General features: G+C 49.5%; 1 protein-coding gene across 1 annotated transcript in view; it reads left to right on the forward strand.

The window, feature by feature from the left end:
• Positions 1 to 21,284, forward strand: part of LOC140418067 (uncharacterized) — a 169,685-nt gene that overhangs the window by 133,343 nt on the left and 15,058 nt on the right. The window contains exon 5 of the mRNA XM_072501494.1: positions 10,194 to 10,307. Within this exon, the coding sequence (XP_072357595.1) occupies positions 10,194 to 10,307 (114 nt within the window). The remainder of the gene's footprint in view (positions 1 to 10,193; positions 10,308 to 21,284) is intronic.

Raw genomic sequence — 21,284 nt, forward strand, 5'->3', positions numbered from 1 at the left:
TTAGCTGAATTGGCAAATAAATTGGGATTGGGATTAACTGCAGGGGTCAGCAAAACTGGGATTATTGAAAGCAGAGGGAAACATTTGAAATTGCAAGGGTTTCCTGATGGACTAAGTTCTCCGATAAGTGAGGCAATTGAATTGAGTTAAATTTAATTATAAAAGAAATCAAAATGAAGAAATTCAAAATGCAGGAAAAAGGGAAAGAGAGCGAGCTTTTCAAAGAGAATTGGAAATGGAGAAGTTAGCAATGGCAGAACGAGAAAAGGAGAAAGAGAATTTCAATTTAAAATGCGGACACTTAATCACACATCCCTGGCTTATCTCTACAACCTTTCTTAAACAGTGCGACCACATTAGCTGATCTCCAGTCCTCTGGCGCCTCCTGGGTGGCAAGAGAGGAATTAAAAACTAGGTCCGAGTCCCAGCAGTCTCCTCCCTCCCTTCCCACAGCATCCTGGGACACAATTCATCCGGACCTGGATGAATTGGATGTCCACTTTTAAGCTTGCCAACATCTCCAATACCTTGTCACTCCCTGTGTCAATTTGCTCAAGAACCTCAGTCTCTCGCCCCGAGTTCCATACCTACCTCCTCATTCTCTTGGGTGAAGACAGATGTGAAGAATTCATTCAACACCTTACCAATGTCATCTGAATCCACCCACAGATTACCTATCCCGAATGGGCTTTGACAAAGAGTCATTGGACTCGAAACGTTAGCTCTTTTCTCTCCCTACAGATGCTGCCAGACCTGCTGAGATTTTCCAGTATTTTCTCTTTCGTTTCAGATTCCAGCATCCGCAGTAATTTGCTCTTATCCAGGGCTCTACTCTTTTCCTGGTTATCCTCTCCCCAGTGATATACTTATAGAATATTTTGGGATTTTCCCTTTTACCAGCCAGAGCTTTCTCATATCCTTTCTCATATGCAGATGATACTAAGATTGGTGGAGTTGCAGATAGCGAGGAGGACTGTCAGAGAATACAGCAAAATATAGATAGGAGAGTTGGGCAGAGGAATGGCAGATGGAGTTCAATCCAGGCAAATGCGAGGTGATGCATTTTGGAAGATCTAATTCAAGAGCGGACTATACGGTCAATGGAAGAGTCCTGGGGAAAATTGATGCACAGAGAGATCTGGGAGTTCAGGTCCATTGTACCCTGAAGGTGGCAACGCAGGTCAATAGAGTGGTCAAGAAGGCATACAGCATGCTTGCCTTCATCGGATGGGGTATTGAGTACAAGAGTCGGCAGGTCATGTTACAGTTGTATAGGACTTTGGTAAGGCCACATTTGGAATACGTGCGGTTCTGGTCGCCACATTACCAGAAGGATGTGGATGCTTTAGAGAGGGTGCAGAGGAGGTTCACCAGGATGTTGCCTGGTATGGACGGTGCTAGCTATGAAGAAGGGTTAAGTAGATTAGGATGGTTTTCATTGGAAAGATGGAGGTTGAGGGGGGACCTGATTGAGGTCTACAAAATGATGAGAGGTATGGACAGGGTGGGTAGCAACAAGCTTTTTCCAAGAGTGGGGGTGCCAATTACAAGGGGTCACAATTTCAAGGTGAGAGGGGGAAAGTTTAAGGGAGATGTGCGTGGAAAGCTTTTTACGCAGAGGGTGGTGGGTGCCTGGAACGCTTTGCCAGCGGAGAAGGTAGAGGCGGGCACGATAGCATCATTTAAGATGCATCTCGACAGATATATGAACGGGCGGGGAACAGAGGGATGTAGATCCTTGGAAAATAGGTGACAGGTTTAGATAAAAGGATTTGGATCGGCGCAGGCTGGGAGGGCCAAAGGGCCTGTTCCTGTGCTGTAATTTTCTTTGTTCTTTGTTCTCTTTGCTCTCCTAATTGCTTTCTTAAGGTCCTTCCTGCACTTTCTGGACTCCACTAATGCCTCCGCTGATTTGCTCCCCTTCTCATTGTATCTTGAATTTCTGTGGTCATCCATGGTTCTCTGGGCTTGTTACTCCTTCCTATTACCCTAGAGAGAACATGTTGGACCTCTACCCTCCCTATTTCCTTTTTGAACACCGTCTCCAGATTCTACTTCCTTCTCTAGATTCTCCCACTAGTAACTCTTCCCAGTCAACTTTGGCCTGATCCTGCCTTATTTTACTAAAATCCACTCTCCCCCAATTCAAAACCTTTTTTTCCAATTTGTCTATGTCTTTGTCCATAGCAAACTTAAATTGTACCATGTTGTGGTCGCTATCACTGAAATGTTCCCTCACCAACACATCAACCATTTGTCCAACTTCATTCCCCAGAATTAGATCCAACACTGCACTGTCATTTGTTGGACCCTCTACATGTTGAACCAAACAATTCTCCTGTATACATTTTAAGAACTCCACTCCATCTAAGCCGTTAACACTATTATCCCAATTAATGTTGGCAAAGTTTAAAATCACAAAATGTAATTACCCTATTGTTATTTTTACACATTTGCGTGAATTTTTTAAATTTTTTAAAAAATGTTTTTATTCTCCTTTTCCACATTTTCTTCAAAATTTGCCCCTACCAATAAACAGTAACGGATACAATGTCACATCCCTTATTAACAACAACGATCCCAGCCTCCCACCAACCCCCACACAACAGCCCGCATGACAACATAATCTCCAAATAAAGAAAACCCAGAAAAGGAATCAGGAATGGCCCATGGTCACCATTAACATATATAGTCCATCTCCTCCCCCCACCCCCCCTCCCCCATCTCGCTAATATATAAGACCATCCAATCCCCAAAAGTGTACAATGAATGACAGCCACAAATTGCAAGCCCCCACCCCCACCCCAGACTCCTCCCCTCCACTTCCTCTCGAAAACACCTCACCCAGTATCGGTCCCTTCCCCCAACTTTTCACCCCGGCTAAGCTCATCGAAACCTGTTCTACCAGGCTCTGATGGCTGCGGCCCCTCCCCCCCACCTCACTCCCGTTCACTGGCCAGCTTACTCCAGCCAGTGTTGAGGCCCCCGCCCGGGTCCCCCCCCCCCCCGCCCCGCCCGGTCCCAGGAAAACAAAGAAATCCCCTTTAACACACCACCCCAGTATAAACACACAAGCCCCAAAGAACCATCATTGCAAAGGAAAGCCACAACTCCTACCTTATCCAAATAGACAGCGTCGACTCATTTAGTACATACAACAACATACAGTGAAAAAGATAAAGCTGCATACAACTACATACTCTCCTCCCAACCCCCTACCCTCAGTACAAGACCAGTCCACAGTCCCATTTCTCAGTTCTGCCACAGTCCTTCTGCCTTATGCACATTTTTGCTCCTCCATTTCCTGCTGACTATCTGGGGGTCTATAATAAACACCGAGCAATGTGGCTGTCCTCTTTTTATTCCTCAGCTCACCCCACAAAGCTTCATTTGATGCCCCCTCCATGATATCATCTCTATTGACTCCTAAACGAATAATGCAATGCCTCTTCCTCTTTTACCCCCTCCTCTGTCTTGCCTGAAGATTCTATATCCCGGGTTGTTGAGCTGGCAATCCTGCCCCTCCTTCAACCACGTCTCCGTGATGGCTTCTATATCACAATTCCACGTGTCAATCCACGCCCTTAACTCATCCGTTTTATCTGTAATACTCCTGGCAAGAAAACAGAGGCCATCCAGTCTTGTCTTACTCCCTTGAAACCTACTATCACTGTATTCTATCTAACTTGATTGCTTTTCTGTATCAGGCCATGTCCCTATTCTGCTAACAGTCTGTGTCCCCTCCCCATGCCAAATCAGTTTAAACTCCTCCGAACAGCACCAGCAAACCCACCAGCAAGGATGTTACTTCCACGCTGGTCCAGATGTAGACCATCCCGCTTGTACAGGTCCCATCTTCCCCAGATACAGCCCCAGTGGTCCAGGAATCTAAAACCTTCTCTCCTGCACCATCTTGAGCCACGCATTCATCTGCACTATTTTCCCGTTTCTGTACCCACTAGCATGTGGCACTGGGACAATGCAGATTGCAACCTGAGAGGCCCTGCCTTTTAGTCTACTGCCCAACTCCCCAGAATTTTTGATGCAAGACTTCATCCCTTTCTTTTTTTAATCGTCTTTATTGTCACAAGTACGCTAACATTAACACTGCAATGAAGTTACTGTGAAACGCCCCTCGTCGCCACATTCCGGCACCTGTTCGGCTCACAGAGGGAGAATTCAGAATGTCCAATTCACCTAACAAGTATGTCTTTCGAGACTAGTGGGAGGAAACCGGAGCACCCGGAGGAAACCCACGCAGACACAGGGAGAACACCCTGACATGGAGATTGAGGGAGTTTGTGCACAAGTAGACCCTATGCTAAAGGCGGTTGTGTATACACAGACTCTGGGGTAAAAGGATTTGCGTGTATACAGGTCCTGAGATGAAAGGGAGTTTGTGTACATATTGACTCTGAACCTAATCCTAATCTGTCACTGCTTTTACTGATTAAAGACACTGCATAGATACAAATTGTGGTTGTTACTGATTGAGATTAAACTTTTGCAGTATGTGGTTAGTTAGAAATCATGTTATAAAGGCAGCACGGTGGCACAGCGGTTAGCACTGCTGTCTCATGGCACCAACGACCCGGGTTCAATCCCGGACGGGTTCAATAAGTACGCCCTGCTCTAATAAGCTTTCGATTACTTTTGTGATTTCTCCCTCTGCCTCTAGGGGAAATCCGTACTGTTTTTGGGGTCTAGGGTCAGGTCCTGTTACTTGTACGGAGCCAGTCATCCGGCCACAGTCGTGTTTGTGGGTTGCGAATGCTGCCCTGTTCTTTTGCAGAACTGCCCTAACCTGCTTGTCCATGCTAAGCGTGGTTGGGTTGAACCAAAATTCGCCTACTGCGCTAATTTTGTTCGCGTACTCTCCTATGTTGAGCGTTGCGGGGGCTCTTGGGATTTTGCAATTTTCCAGACACACTGGTTGACTGGATCAAATGAAAGGTTGTGGGAATTCATAAAATTGATTCCCAGAATGTGTTCTGCTGTGTGGGGCAGATCGACTAAGACTACGGGGTGCTTGGTGGTGATGGTGCCGATTTGAATGGGTACAGGGGCTGTGATGTGTCCCTGCTGTGAGTGGCCTGTAAAGCCGCTGAGGGTGATAGTGGCTGTAGTGGGCCACGTGTCCTTTTGGAACATGGTGGAGGAATTTATTGTGGTGCAGGACCCTCCTGTGTCCCAGAGAAACTCGATGGGCTGTCCCCGAATCCTTGCTGCAACTACCGGTCGTCCGGACCTATCCCAAAGGGTGTCGCAGACCCAACTGGGGGAGCACGAACACCGTCAGGTCATTCTGTTCAGGTCCGTCTGATCCAAACGGGTGCTCACATTATGTATGGGCTCTGTCTTATTCCTACTTAGAATGCCCGTCTGCTGGGCTCTCTGTGGCTTTCGTGGGGCATTGTATTCCCTTGCAAAGTGTCCCAATTGTCCACAGTTGTAACACTCCTGTGACTTTTGTGGGGGGCTGTTCTTTCCTTCATTTACCCATGCGGGGTTCTGGTGTGTTGTAACTGCCTGTATATCCGCGCCGGCCTGCTTTTCCTCGGGATTTTTAACTGCGGGTTTTCTTTGTTCAGTTTGCTCCCAAGCGCGGGACAATCTTTTTACTACCCACTTCTCGTTACGAGCCTCATCTGAGGGATCATAATTGGCGCAAGCTTTTTGTCCTGTTTCTGTGGCATGGGAGATAAGAGTGCGGGTCCATTTGGCCATGTTGTCTGGGGACAAATGGGCACGGTCTAAGTCTCCAAAGACTGCTGCGAAGTGGATCCACAGGCGTCCAGCAAACGCTGTGGGGTGCTTGGATTTCTTTTGCCTGCATTTATTGAGGCCATCTACAGGGTCACCCCGGTTATACCCGATCGCATCCAGGACCACGGTATGCATTTCTGCAAGGGTGCCTCCTCCTACATTCTGTGGGTCAAGAAGGGCTGCTGCTACCGACGGGTCTAAACTTAAAACGGTGAGCTTTACATGCTCACGTTCATCCAGGCCATACATGGTCGCCTGCTGCTTTACCCTGGCAAAGAAATGGTGGGGGTCTGAGGCGGGGAGGAACAGTGTAATTTTCTCGCACGCGTCCCGTAATTGGCTCACTGTTAAGGGGGTGGAATACAAAAATTCCATATCGTCCGATGTGGCTGTGAGGTGGGTGGTTACTGGGTTCATTGGAGCCTGAACTATCTGCTCTGTGGGGGGTTGGGGCGCTTTCCTCTTCGGTGGCTTTCCCTGCGCACATGTTCCCTGAACATATCTCTGCACTGTTTCATTTAATTCTTCCCAATCAGGGCCGTCTTCCTTATCTAATTTTGCTCCAAAGGTTTCCTGGAATCCTTTTTGGACTGAAAGCAGCGATTGCAGCTCTGCAATCTGCTTCCGGCACTTTGTGTGGTCTAGTGAGCTTTGTCTTTGCTCCGTGGTGGCAGCATGGAGTGCTCTTAACGCTGCCTTTAGGTCACTACACTGCCTCTGCAATGCTTCTACCTGCTTCTCTGTTTCTTCACGTACCAGGACTGCACGTTGCGTGTCCTGATAGGCCTTTTCGTATTGGGACTGGAAGCTGCTTAAATGCGCCAGATAAGACTGGTGTGCCCACTTGGCATCCTCCACCTCTCCGTCTTTTGCTGCCAACTTCCTCCTTAACTCTAAGTTCTCTCTTTCTACCTCGCTTACATAGACCTTACTCATTCGATGTATGCCTTCCACCTCTTTCTGGAGTGTCCTAACGACCTCCTCTGTGCCTCGCAACTGTGCCAAGCAGGACACGATTGCCATCGGCTTGCAAGCTTTTCCTAAGCTCTTCTTGTGGATCTCGCTCAGGGTCTCCCACCAAGTATGTCCTATACTCCTGGGGCCTGATTCCTCATTGCCACAGAATTCACTCCAAAGGGGCCATCCTTTCCCTTTGAGGTACTTCCTGATTTCTTCCTTCCAAATGGAACATTGTCCCACTCTACTGCTGCTGGTCGCTGCGACCGCAAATTCCTCGGGGTTCATGAGGCGTTGCATTGCCTGCATTGCCATCTTTCCTATCCGAATGCTGCTCTTCAAATTTGGGACAGGGGTTTTAAGGCGGTGCTGTAAATACGGGTACAGCTTGCGCTACTTTCCGAAATACAAACTCCCGACAGTTTTGTCGCAACAAAAAATCTATCAGTTTTACCTTATCGCCCTGTTAGTTACACATGCATACACACACTTCCGAATTATGAGTATTGATCAGAACTGCTTGAACACTTGTGGTTTTCTGTTCCCAATTGGATCTCTAATTCAAATTCTGGGTTCTGCCAGAGTGGTTATGCCACTTCTATTTCGGGTCCCACCGGAGTCGCCAAATAATGTTGCTAACTTTCCGGTTGGTTCAATTGCTCTGTTTTATTACCTTTACTCTCGAGTCGCCAGGTATCTTTATGATACCGCCACGAGGTTCAAGTCCGAGTAATGATCAATAACTCAATACATCGATTAGTAAGATTCAAATCAAAGCACATTTATTACACACAGTAATCGCTACTCATGCACAAATTCTATGTCTAAGCTACTTCTACAACTAACAGGCCTATACTTAACTTCGGACTGGCCCACCAGGTCAGGGGAACAAACGGCCTTTCATTCGGGTTCTGAGTCTGCGGGATTCAAAGTTGGTACGGATTGGTAGCTAGGAGCGCCTATCTCGTAGCGAGCATTGAATTAAGACTTACTTCTTTCGGTGGTCACGGTCAAGGTTGGTTCACGTTGCTGGGTGACCCGGGCAGGACGAAGAGATGAAGAGAGCGATTTGAACTTGGGGCTTAACTCTTATAGTCCCCAGGGGCTTCCCGCCTTTCGGGGCAGACCCTGTGCCTGGTTCTAGGAGATTGGACTTCGTTCCAATCGCTTGGTTCGATTTCTCCAATACTGGAGAGGTTCCCTGATCGATGGGCGGTCTTGAGGTGCTCGTTCACCTCTTTTGTGTTGGCTCCTGCTGGCACCGGGGAGTCTGGCTTAGTTTTGAGTGTCCCAAATGTTGCCATTGTTCCCGGGGACCTGAAGGGGCTCAAGGTGGATGTGGTTATGCTTCAGGAGACACACCTGAAGGTGGCAGACCAGGTAAGATTGAGGAAAGGGTGGGTAGGTCAGGTGTTTCACTCGGGGCTGGATGCCAAAAATCGAGGGGTGGCGATCTTGGTGTGAAAGAAGGAGTAATTCGAGGCGTCGAGCATTGTGGTAGATAATGGCGGTAGCTACATAATGGTAAGTGGTAAGTTGCAGGGAGAGAGGGTGGTACTGGTCAATGTGTATGCCCCGAACTGGGACGATGCGGGTTTTATGCGGCGTATGTTGGGTTGGATCCCAAACTTGGAAGTGGGGGGCCTGATAATGGGGGGGGGGGACTTTAACACGGTGTTGGATCCGGCACTGGATCGCTCCAGGTCTAGGACGGGCAGGAAGCCGGCGGCGGCTAGAGTGCTGAGGGGGTTTATGGACCAGATGGGAGGGGTGGACCCTTGGCGATTTGCAAGGCCAGGGCTAGGGAATTTTCATTCTTCTCACATGTCCATAAGGCTTATTTCCGAATCGACTTTTTCATTTTGAGTAGGACGTTGATAGCGAGAGTAGAGGATACCGAGTATTCGGCAATAGCCATTTCAGACCACGCCCTGCATTGGGTGGACTTGGAGCTGGAGGAGGAGAGGGACCAGCGCCCCCCTGTGGCGCTTGGAGGTGGGGGAGGAGAGAGACCAACGCCCGCTGTGGTGTTTGGAGGTGGGGCTGCTGGCGGACGAGGATGTGAGCGAGCGGGTCCGAGGAAGTATAGAGAGGTACTTGGAGACCAACGACAACGGGGAGGTCCGAGTGGGGATGGTATGGGAGGCACTGAAGGCGGTGGGGAGGGGAGAGCTGATCTCCATTAGGGCCCACAAGGAGCAGAGGGAGTGGGGGGAGAGGGAGAGGCTGGTGGGGGAGATGGTGAGGGTAGACAGGAGGTATGCGGAGGAGCCCGAGGAAGGAATGTTGAGGAAGAGGTGGAGGTGCAGTGGAGGAAGGCCCAGGGGGCGATTTACGAGTATGGGGATAAGGCAAGCCGGATGCTGGCGCATCAGCTTCGGAAGCGGGACGCAGCTAGGGAGATCAGGGGAGTTAAGGACAGGGGAGGGAGTGTGGTGCGGAGTGGGGTTGGCATCAATGGTGTCTTCAGGGACTTTTACGAGGAATTGTACTGATCCGAGCCCCCACGGGAGGAGGGAGGGATGGGCCACTTCCTGGACCAATTGAGGTTTCCAAAGGTGGAAGAGGGACTGGTGGCGGGATTGGGGGCCCCGATTGGGCTGGAGGAGCTGATCAAAGGGATAGGAAGCATGCAGGTGGGGAAGGCACCAGGGCCGGACAGTTTCCCAGTCGAATTCTACAAAAAATATATGGACCTGTTGGGCCCGCTGTTAAGTCAGGACCTTTAATGAGGCAAGGGAGGGGGGGGCTTTGCCCCCGACGATGTCCCGGGCACTGATCTCCTTGATCCTGAAGCGGGACAAGGATCCCCTGTAATGTGGGTCTTACAGACCGATTTCCTTGCTAAATGTAGATGCCAAGGTGCTGGCGAAGGTCTTAGCCTCGAGGATTGAGGATTGTGTGCCGCAGACCATCCATGAAGACCAGACGGGGTTTGTGAAGGGGAGACAGTTGAATGCAAATGTGCGGAGGCTTTTGAACGTTATCATGATGCCGGCGAGGGAGGGGGAGGCGGAGATAGTGGTGGCGATGGACGCTGAGAAAGCCTTCGATAGGGTAGAGTGGGGGTACCTGTGGGAGGTGCTGAAGAGGTTCAGTTTGGGGAGGGGTTTGTCAGATGGGTTAGGCTGTTGTATGAGGTCCCAATGGCAAGTGTGGCCACAAACAGGAGGAGGTCCGAGTACTTTCGGTTGCACCGAGGGACGAGGCATGGGTGTCCCTTGTCCCCCCTGCTCTTCGCACTGGCGATTGAACCCCTGGCTATGGCACTGAGGGAGTCAAGGAACTGGAGGGGGTTGGTGCGGGGTGGGGAGGAGCATAGGGTGTCACTTTATGCGGACGACCTGCTGCTGTATGTGGCGGACCCGGTGGGAGGAATGCCGGAGGTAATGAGGATTCTTAGGGAACTCGGTCCATTTTCATGGTGTGACCTTTTTGTGTGATAATTTCCCCCATTATTACGTCTTTAGGGCTCCCAGAGTGGCGAAGGAGATATTGACTCTGATTTGTTGAGCTTAATAAAGTCTGTTTTGGCTGCGGACAAACGCTCACAAAATTTGACAACGTGGTGTCGGATCTCCAAGGTGGGCGTTGGGAAGGGCCAAAATCAAAACAAAAATCAACAAAATGAGGGGCGCGGTCGGAGATGCCAATCGCCAAATATTCGGCTGCCACCACTGAAGGGAGGAGGGACCTAGCCGGAATTTAAAAAATGAATTTGGGAATATGCACAGTGGACATGTGGCGAAAAAAAGAAAATTATCATTTGAATGCAGAAAACGCCACGGATCTACCCCACCAATCCATTCTGCAAATGATGTCAGTGCCCCGGACATCCCAGAAGCCTCATCGATCGACAGTTCCAACGCGCCACAGCAAAAAACCGCACCGACCTCCTCAGAAGACAAACATGGGACACAACCGACAGAATACCCTTCGTCGTCCAGTACTTTCCCGGAGCGGAGAAACTACGACATCTTCTTCACAGCCTTCAACACGTCATCGATGAAGATGAACACCTTGCCAAGGTCATCCCCACACCCCCACTACTTGCCTTCAAACAACCGCGCAACCTCAAACCATTGTTTGCAGCAAACTACTGAGCCTTCAGAACAGCGACCATGACACCACACAACCCTGCCATGGCAATCTCTGCAAGATGTGCCAGATCATCGACATGGCTACCACCATTACACGTGAGAACACCACCCACCAGGTACGCGGTACATACTCGTGCGACTCGGCCAACGTTGTCTACCTCATACGCTGCAGGAAAGGATGTCCCGAAGCGTGGTACATTGGCGAGACCATGCAGACGCTGCCACAACGGATGAACGGACATCGCGCGACAATCGCCAGGCAGGAATGTTCCCTTCCAGTCGGGGAACACTTCAGCAGTCAAGGGCATTCAGCCTCTGATCTCCGGGTAAGCGTCCTCCAAGGCGGCCTTCAGGACGCGCGACAACGCAGAATCGCCGAGCAGAAACTTATAACCAAGTTCCGCACACATGAGTGCAGCCTCAACCGGGACCTGGGATTCATGTCGCATTACATTCATCCCCCACCATCTGGCCTGCAAAATCCTACCAACTGTCCTGGCTTGGTACAATTCACACCTCTTTCACCTGGGGTTACCCCATCTCTGGATCTGTAAAGATTTAATCACCTGCTAATGCTCGCATTCCAAGCATTGTCTGGCATCTTTGAATTTGTCTGTATATGTGTTTCTGGAACAGACCTCTTCATTCACCTGAGGAAGGAGCAGCGCTCCGAAAGCTAGTGACATCGAAACAAACCTGTTGGACTTTAACCTGGTGTTGTAAGACTTCTTCCTGATCCCAGAAGGGGTCAGAGATTTTGGCATAGAACGATTCAATTTAGGATCCAAGACACTGTTCAGGTTGTCTCCTAGAATCATCCGGTGTGAATCCAAATCAGGGAGGGAGTTCACCAGTGAGTTTATAAAGTTCGGGTCATCCCAGCTGGGAGCAGAGATATTTATTCAAATTCATGGAGTGTTTACCAGTGAACCACCACAGACATTAATATTGCGACCATTAGGGTCGTCCATAACCCGAGGGGTGGAGAATTGTACTCTTTTATGAATTAGAATTGCTGTGCCCCTTGTCCTACCGTTAAAACCTGAGTGAAAGACCTGTCCCACCCAGTTTTTGTGAAGTCTGGTCTGCTCCTTTACACTCAGATGGGTTTCCTGTAAAAATACATCACAGTTAAGATTCCTAAGGAGGGCAAAAGTCCCAGCCCTCTTCACAGGGCCATTTAGACCCCTAACATTCCAGATTGCGAAGTGGATTGGAGATCCCCCCAGTACTCCCTACACTGGAGTCAGCCACATCCGCTGAGGAATATCAGCAAGGGATCTCAGAAGGACAAAGTGAGGACCCCCACTCCGCCCCTGCCAAGATCACAACTAAGCCACTTCAACTGACTGGACAAAAGAAAATTTGTAGACACAGTCAACTGTCCAACATTAAAGCCCCCCCCCCGCCCCCCCCCCCTCTTCCTTCCCGATCCCAACAACACCCCTTAATAATATTAACAAACAATTCCTTATCCCTAAACCCCTTCAGAACAAGACTCCACTAAAATGACATTCTATTCTCCTATTCCCAAACTGTTTGCGAGGAGCTGCAGTGGTCCCTCTCTTGTAACTCCTGTCAGTGAACCTCATCATTAGCTGGGAGGCTCCCCATTCAACTACATACATGAAAAATAACACTGCTATATCTTACAACACAACGATAATACGGAAAAACACATGTAAAACCCAACAACAACTGTAAACCCCAACTTCAGTACAAACAAGCAATATAGAAACACCCGAACATCAGAATACATCATGGGCGCGATTTTCCACTCCCGCGCCGGTTGGTAGAATCGCCTGGGCCCCCAAAATTTCCGGGAACCCCGGTCCGACACCCTCCCGCGATTCTCCCAAGTGGCGGGAACGGCCCGGTCAAGTTTCGCGGGCCGCAGGCCGGAGAATCGCCGGAGACACAGAAAATGGCGATTCTCCGGCACCCCCGCGATTCTGAGGCCCGGATGGGCCGAGCGGCAAGGCCAAAACGGCGGGTTCCCCCCGGCGCCGTCCACACCTGGTCGCTGCAGTCGTGAGCGGTGCGTGAACGCTGGGGGGATCGGCCTGCGGGGGGGCGACGGGGGATCCTGCACCGGGCTTTACCTGGAATGTGGGGTGGCCCGCGATCGGTGCCCACCGATCGTCAGGCCGTCCTCTCTGAAGGAGGACCTCCTTCCTTCCGCGGCCCCGCAAGATCCGTCCCCCATCTTCTTGCGGGGTGGACTTAGAGAGGACGGCAACCACGCATGCGCGGGTTGGCGCCGGCCAACCCGCGCATGCGCGGATGACGCCCGTTATGCGGCGCCGGCCGTGGCATCTATGCGGCGCCGCTTTTACGCGGGCGACAAGGCCTGGCGCGTGTAGCTGACGCGGCCCCGATACTGGCCCATTGTCAGGGCCTGAATCGGTCGGGACTGGGGCCGTTCCGCCCCGTCGTGAACCTCGACGGCGTTCACGACGGCGCGGCCACTTCAGCGTGGGGGTGGAGAATCCCGCCCCATATTTCCAACAGGAAGAAGAATCAGAGAGTTCAAGTTAAGTCTTTTGACAACGGAGTTTGCTTCTTCAGGAGAATCGAAGAAACTTTCCTTCTCCCCAATCGCCTCTATCCCCTCAGCAGAGACACGTACGGACATATCGCCCCAGTGACCAGTTTTCTAAATCACTCATCTTAGCCCTCAAACCTTTGTTAACCCCGATCACTGATGTCAGGCTGGTTTCTAACAATGTGATCAATCACTGTGGTCAGAGGGTGCAGTTTCCATGCTTTTGAAAATGAAATGAAATGAAAATCGCTTATTGTCACAAGTAGGCTTCAAATGAAGTGACTGTGAAAAGCCCCTAGTCGCCACATTCCGGCGCCTGTTCGGGGAGGCTGGTACGGGGAATTGAACCGTGCTGCTGGCCTGCCTTGGTCTGCTTTAAAAGCCAGCAATTTAGCGCAGTGTGCTAAACCAGCCCCTGGTTTCAGTGTGGCACCACGTGTCTCCATGATTTTACTCATTTTCTAATTTTGCAGACATATCATAGACTATCATAGAATTTACAGTGCAGAATGAGGCCATTCGGCCCATCGAGTCTGCACGGCTCTTGGTAAGAGCACCCTACCCAAGGTCAACACCTCCACCCTATCCCCATAACCCAGTAACCCCACCCAACACTAAGGGCAATTTTGGACACGAGGGGGCAATTTATCATTGGCCAATCCACCTAACCTGCACATCTTTGGACTGTGGGAGGAAACCGGAGCACCCGGAGGAAACCCACGCACACACGGGGAGGATGTGCAGACTCCACACAGACAGCGACCCAAGCCGGAACCGAACCTGGGACCCTGGAGCTGTGAAGCAATTGTGCTATCCACAAGGCTACTGTGCTCCCCACGCATATGGGGCGGGAGTCTCCGTCCCGCCGCACCAGATATCTGATGCGACACGCCGCCGGGATTCTCCGATTCGCCAGTCGGCCAAAGGGGTTTCCCACTGTGGGCAGTCCCACTCCATCAGGAAATCGCCAGGCTGCCGGCGCAATGGAGAATCCCGACAGCACAGAATCGAGCCCATGAGCCCGGGCCTCCTCGACCAAATTTAATTGCACCGCCAAGCTTTGGTGATATTTCTCTTGTGGCGGCTGATATCGGCGGCCATCGGCAACATGGCCGGCAGGGGTGAGGGAGAGCCTGCGCTCGCCATCTTGTTACTTGCCGAGCCTTGTGACGCCTCAGAATCCGAAGAGTAATTGCCGCCCGCACCTTTCTTGTTTTTTTCCTTCCTGGGCATTTTCATAAGACCATAAGACATAGGAGCAGAATTAGGCCACTCGGCCCATCGAGACTGTTCCGCCATTCAATCATGGCTGATATTTTTCTCACCCCATTCTCCTGCCTTCTCCCCATAACCCCTGATTAATCAAGAACCTATCTATCTCTGTCTTAAAGACACTCAGTGATTTGGCCTCCACAGCCTTCTGCGACAAAGAGTTCCACAGATTCACCACCCTCTGGCTGAAGAAATTCCTTCTCATGTCTGTTTTAAAGGATCGTCCCTTTAATCTGAGATTGTGTCCTCTGTTTCTAGTTATTCCTACTAGTGGAAACATCTTCTCCACATCCATTCCACCCAGGCCTCGCAGTATCCTGTAAGTTTCAATCAGATCCCCGCCTCATTCTTCTAAACTCCAACGAGTACAGACCCAGAGTCCTCAACCGTTCCTCATACGACAAGTTCTTCATGTGACTATCTTCACCAGTCAGTTTGTTGGGTTTGGAAGTTCCCATGAGCGTCCCTTGCACCTGAAAAATCTATATCTAGAACAGAGAGCCTCCTTGTGCTTCTCCCTCTCCTACAAAGTTCACCAGAAGTCCCCCATGCTCACCTTTCTGTCCTCGGCCTGCTGCAATGTTCCGGAGAAGCCCAACACAAGCTGGACCAACAGTCCCTCATCTTCCCATGAGGCACTTTACAGCCTTCTGGACCCAACATTGAGTTCAACAACTTCACACCCTGAACTCTCTCCTCCATTTTGATTCGTTTTTCACTGAGTGCCAGTCTGCATCTTGTTTCCCTGTTTTTTGCTTCCAGACAGAACTTTCCTTTATTCTGCCATTAACACTTACTCTGGACCAATGCTTTGATTCTTTACCACAACCATTACCTCTCCCTTTGCCTTTTGTTCCAGGACATTTTTGTCATTTGATCTCACCCACCCTCTAACCAATCCCTGACTTTCTCTTTTGTTCTACCTGACCCTCCCCCTTTCTCACCAGCATCAAACCCATCACATTTCTCCCTCTCTTTAGTTCTGAAGTAGAGTTACATTGGACGTGAAACGTTAACTGTTTCTCTCGCAGGGCAGCACGGTGGCGCAGTGGTTAGCACTGCTGCCTCACAGCGCCTAGGTCCCAGGTTCGACCCCGGCCCCGGGTCACTGTCCGTGTGGAGTTTACACATTCTCCCCGTGTTTCCGTGGGTTTCGCCCCCACAACCCAAAGATGTGCAGGGTAGGTGGATTGGCCACGCTAAATTGCCCCTTAATTGGAAAAAATGAATTGGGTACTCTAAATTTTTTTTTTTTTTTAAACTGCTTCTCTCTCCACAGTTGCTGCCAGACCTGCTGTGTTTTTCCAGCTCTTTCTGTATTTATTTCAGATCTGTCTGTAGTGGGGAAAATCACGATTTACTATCCAGGATAAAATAAATGTCCTTCATCATTTTTTGTGGATCATTTCAGTGGAAATGTGCTCTCCCAGGCTCAAAGAGCATCAGCCCACTGGAAGCAAAGTCGTGAGACCGGCCAGTCCAGCAGAAAGAAACCCTCCGACCCTCCACTTCACCAAGTGTCAGAATGAACATGGTTCAGTCCTGGATGTGATTAACAGTAGCAATAACAGCAGAATCCAACCCCTGTCATCACTTGTGAACTCGCTGGTGTGTCAGCAGGTGGAATGACCGAGTGAATCCCTTGCCACATTCAGGCCAGATGAACAGCCTCGCCCCAGTGTGAACTCGCTGGTGTCTCAGCAGACTGGATGACTGAGTGAATCCCTTCCCACACTCAGTGCAGGTAAATGGCCTCTCCACATTGTGAACCCACTGGTGTTTCCGTAGGTTGGATGAATGTCTGAATCCCTTCTCACACTGGGAGCAGGTGAACGGCCTCTCCCCAGTGTGAACTCGCTGGTGTTTCTGCAGTTTGGATAACTGAGGGAATCCCTTCCCACACTGAGAGTAGGTGAACGGCCTCTCCCCAGTGTGAATTCGCTGGTGTTTCTGCAGGTTGGATAACTGAGTGAATCCCTTCTCACACTGAGAGCAGGTGAATGGCCTCTCCCCAGTGTGAACCTGCTGGTGTTTCCGTAGGTTGGAAAAATGCCTGAATGCCTTCCCACAGAACAGGTGAACAACTTCTCCCCAGTGTGAATTTGTTGGTGTACCCGCAAGGTAGGTAACTCATTGAATCCCTTCCCACACACAGAGCAGGTGAATGGCCTCTCCCCAGTGTGATCTCGCTGGTGACTCTGCAGGTGGGATAAGAGTGAAGCCCTTCCTACACACAGAGCAGGTGAACGGCCTCTCCCCAGTGTGACTGCGTCGATGACTTTCCAGCTCAGACGGGGCTTTGTATCCCTTCCCACAGTCCCCACATTTCCACGGTTTCTCCCTGATTTGGGTCTCTTTGTGTCTTTCTGGGTGAGACAATCAGTTTAAGCCTCGTCTTTACACAGAACACGTTGTCGGTCTCTCCCTGCTGTGAATGATGTGACCTTTCTTCAGTCTGTGTAACTGGTTAAAGCTCTTTCCAGTCTTTTCACTGGAACACTCTCACTCAGGTGTATGTGAGTCTAAGTGCTTTTCCAGTCATACTGATGTTAAAAATCTCCTCAAGCCGACAGATCATAGAATTTCATAGAATTTCATAGAATAGAATTTACAGTGCAGAAGGAGGCCATTCGGCCCATCGAGTCTGCAGCGGCTCTTGGGAAGAGCACCCTACCCAAGCCCACACCCCCACCCTATCCCCATAACCCAGTAACCCCACCCAACTCTAGGGCAATTTTGGACACTAAGGGCAATTTATCATGGCCAATCCACCTAACCTGCGCATCTTTGAACTGTGGGAGGAAACCGGAGCACCCGGAGGAAACCCACGCAGACACAGGGAGAACGTGCAGACTCCGCACAGACAGTGGCCCAAGCCGGGAATGGGACCTGGGAGCTATGAAGCAATTGTGCTAACCACAATGCTACCGTGCTGCCCCTATCGAGCAAACATTTCTCTTTCTAGATTCAAAGGCTGATTATATTCAGGACCCACAGAATTGAGTGACTCAGTCAGATCGAGACGTAACGTTTGAGATTTGTCCGTAATTCGTCCCCTTCTAATAACCTGTAAAATCAATCGACAAAGATAATCACTGTCAGTACTGGATTGAAACTCAGAATACACAATTTTAATTGATCTGGAATAGTATTTCCTCTCTCGTTCCCCAAACTCTCCATCCCTGAAGGTGCTGATTCAGGCTGATTGACAGATCCCTGCTCACTGCTTCCTGTCCTGGACAGAGACCATAAATCGGAGCTGCATCGGCCATTCGGCCCATCAAGCCTGCTCAACCATTCAATGAGATCATTGGCCGATCTACCTCAGTTCGATTTTCCCACACTTTCCCCCATATCCCTGGATATCTTCAATGTCTAGAAATCTAGTCAATCTCTGTCTTGAAAATACTTGATGACTGAGGCTCCACGGTCCTCTGGGGTAGAGAATTCCAAAGCTTCACCACATCCTCGAGTGAGGAAATCCCTCCTCATCTCAGCTTTCTCCCCATTTCCCTGCCTGTTCCCCATAACCCACGACTCCCTTGTCAATCAGAAACATGTCTGGGCGGCAGGGCGCAAGCGCAGTTTCTGGCTCCACTCGCTACAATTCAGCTGGTGTCCAATCCGCAGCCTGTTGTTTCTGTGACCTGCGATGTGTGCTGGGAACGCCCCGCTGCGTCACTGTGACGTCACAATGGAGCCCTGCCTTGAATCAGCCAATATAAATCACTCTGCTCCTCGGTGACGTCTCCCGGAAGGCCCCGCCCCTCCTCCAGACAAGGTTTCCAGGCAACCGACCCCCGGCTCCGGCCAGAGCGAGCAGCCCTTAGGTGTTTTCCCACCCGGGACTGCGCATGTCTCGGGGAGAGGGGAAGGTGCGCATGTGCAAGGAACCCCCCCTCCCCACCCGACATTCTTCTGAGGTGTTGGCCAATGGGAAGAATCGGAGGACCGGAAAGACTTTGGCCCTCCAGCCAATCAGAACTCGGGCTTTGTCTGACTAAAGATTGAGTTTCATACAGATTAAAACATCCTGCTCTCTCCACCATCTGTGAGTAAAACCCTTTCTTTTCTCCCCCTTTCCATTTCTTTTCTCATTCTGACCTTCAATTGGTCACTTGCAGCAACTGAAGTGAAAGGAAGTGAATCCAGGGAGGGTGCAGACTTTGCAAAGCTTGGCCCAGGTCTCTCTCTCTCTCTTAAAGACATTGACATCCTTTGCTCCCTCAGCTTGACACATTTATTTGTCTGGCTAAAAGGATGGTCTCTTTCCCAATGTTCACAATTAAAGGGCTGCTTTCCCCAGGAGATGGCTGACATTTAAGGGGTCAGTAAATTAATATCAGACAGAGATATGTCCAGTGTTGTGATGTGGTAGAGATTAGATATATTCTTGATGGTTCTGTAACAAAGTACATTTATTATTATTTCCAGTTGTGTAATATTGTACTGTAGCTGCGTTATATATTTCCAGTCATCTCTTCCCTCAGAGGGTTGTTAGTCTCTGGAATTCTCTTCCACAGGGACCAGTGATGTCTGGGGTCATTGAATATATTCAAGGATGAGTTAGACAGATTAAAAAAAATATATAGTTTTAATTAGATTTTTAAACTATTTTTGACAATGAACCGCAACAGAGTAACAGAAGAATTTGTGGAAGATGGGTATAGAGCAGAACAAGAGATATTGCTGGCATAAATACAGGCATGGGGAGGTGGTGGCATAGTGGTATTATCGCTGGACTCGTAATTCAGAGACCCAAAGTCACACTTGGGTCAAATCCCGCCAAGGCAGATGGCGAAATTCAAATTCAATAAAAATCTGCAATTAAAAGTCGAATGACGACCATGTTGATTGTCGTAAAAACCCATCCGGTTCACTAATGTCCTTTAGGGAAGGAAATCTGTTGTCCTTACCTGGTCTGGCCTACATGTGACTCCAGACCCACAACAATGTGGTTGACTCTTAAATGCCCACATGGATGAATAACAAAAAACACATTGCAGAATTCATTCAGAACAGGATATTTGAAGGACCAGGGTCTCTATATGAAATTCTGGATCAATTGAACAACCAGTTAACATGCTAACATAGTGGGTCAGATTATATAAAAACAGGAGGCTAACAATGCAGATCACCCCCCCCCCCCCCCCCCCCAAATATTGCAAATCAAACATAGTTGAATTAAAATGAATAAGTTAAATTGAATTTGATCATGGAAAGCCCAGGAGGAGCAAGCCAGCCAAGCTGGAGCCTATGTATTTGAGACAAGGGGTTTTATACTTCACGGAATGCATCCGACTTAGAACGGAGTACCAACGTAAAAAATTCCATGAGGATGCATTCCATAATCAGCCTCTGCCAAATTTGGATGGCGCTGAATTTGTCACTACTCCAGGAGCAGAGGATATCTTTATGAGTGGCAAAGGTCTGGATATTATATGGCCTTTTTTTCATTAGAATTGGTGATTCTCCCAACTGGGGAGGGGGGGGGGGGGGGGGACAGAATCAGGAATACAGGGGTAGACTCTTAAGGCTATATCAAAGATCCTCTCCAGTCCTCTGACCACATTTGATCAAAAGGATTGAATCTTGACACGGATCCACAGAGAGTGTATACAGTCGCCCTCAACTACTTGGCACTTTAGATACATCAGGAATATGGGAGGATCAAACCTGTGTCTAAGACAAGGCGTAATATGAAGATGGTGTAGTATCTTGAATTGGGTCTCCTTGATGTGATTGCAAACCAAACTTTTTTCGGCATCGTCCCACATGTTACCCCATGTCGCCTCATCAATATTGACTACTAAGTCCCTTTCCCATGACTGCAAGGCACTCAACATGGAAAAGCAGGATCTGAAATTTAGGGCATCGCAGAACTTGTTAATCAATTCTTTAGGCTCAGCAGAATTCAGAATTTTTCCATCGGAAAAATTGAGGATAACCTCTCTGAGCTCTAAATACTGAAAAAAGACTGTCTTGTGATGTCAGATTGCTGACAGAGCTGCTCAAAGGATGATGAGGAAGTGTCTCTGAATATGTCTCCCAGCCGCCAAATGCCTGGACCTCTTCAGATACCGAATCCATGGTTGATGAGACTGGGTGGAAAGTCTGGACTCCCCTGGACAGAAGAGAGATCTCCCTTCTAATTGGTGGACCAACCTCCATGCTCTGAGCATACCGATAATAGTAGGATTATCACACAGAGCAGTGTCTTAATGTCACCATAAAAGAAGACAACCTGCAGAGGGAGAATTGACTGGTCTGTTTCTATATCGAGCCAGATGGATGCTGGGTCCATCCTAACCCAATCCCTTATGAACCTTAGACGAGAGACCAATTGATAGAGCCTGATATTCGGGAGACCCAACCCTCCCTTAGCTCCTGGTGATTGGAGCTTAACAAACTTGAGGCGAGGTTTCTTTTTTGTTCCAGATGAATGTACTAATCATTCCATTAATTTCCTTAATGACTCTGGCTGGCAGCATCTGCAGAGGGTACAACAATCTGGGCAACACATTCATTTTAATGAAGGCGACCCTCCCTCGCCATGAAATCGGAAGAGCCGGCCACCGGGCAAGGTCCCACCGAATAGTCACCATCAGCTGTGGAAAATTGGCCCCATACAGCTGTCTGAAAGA

This window comes from Scyliorhinus torazame, chromosome 5 (genome assembly GCF_047496885.1).
Source record: "Scyliorhinus torazame isolate Kashiwa2021f chromosome 5, sScyTor2.1, whole genome shotgun sequence".
Taxonomy (NCBI): domain Eukaryota; kingdom Metazoa; phylum Chordata; class Chondrichthyes; order Carcharhiniformes; family Scyliorhinidae; genus Scyliorhinus; species Scyliorhinus torazame.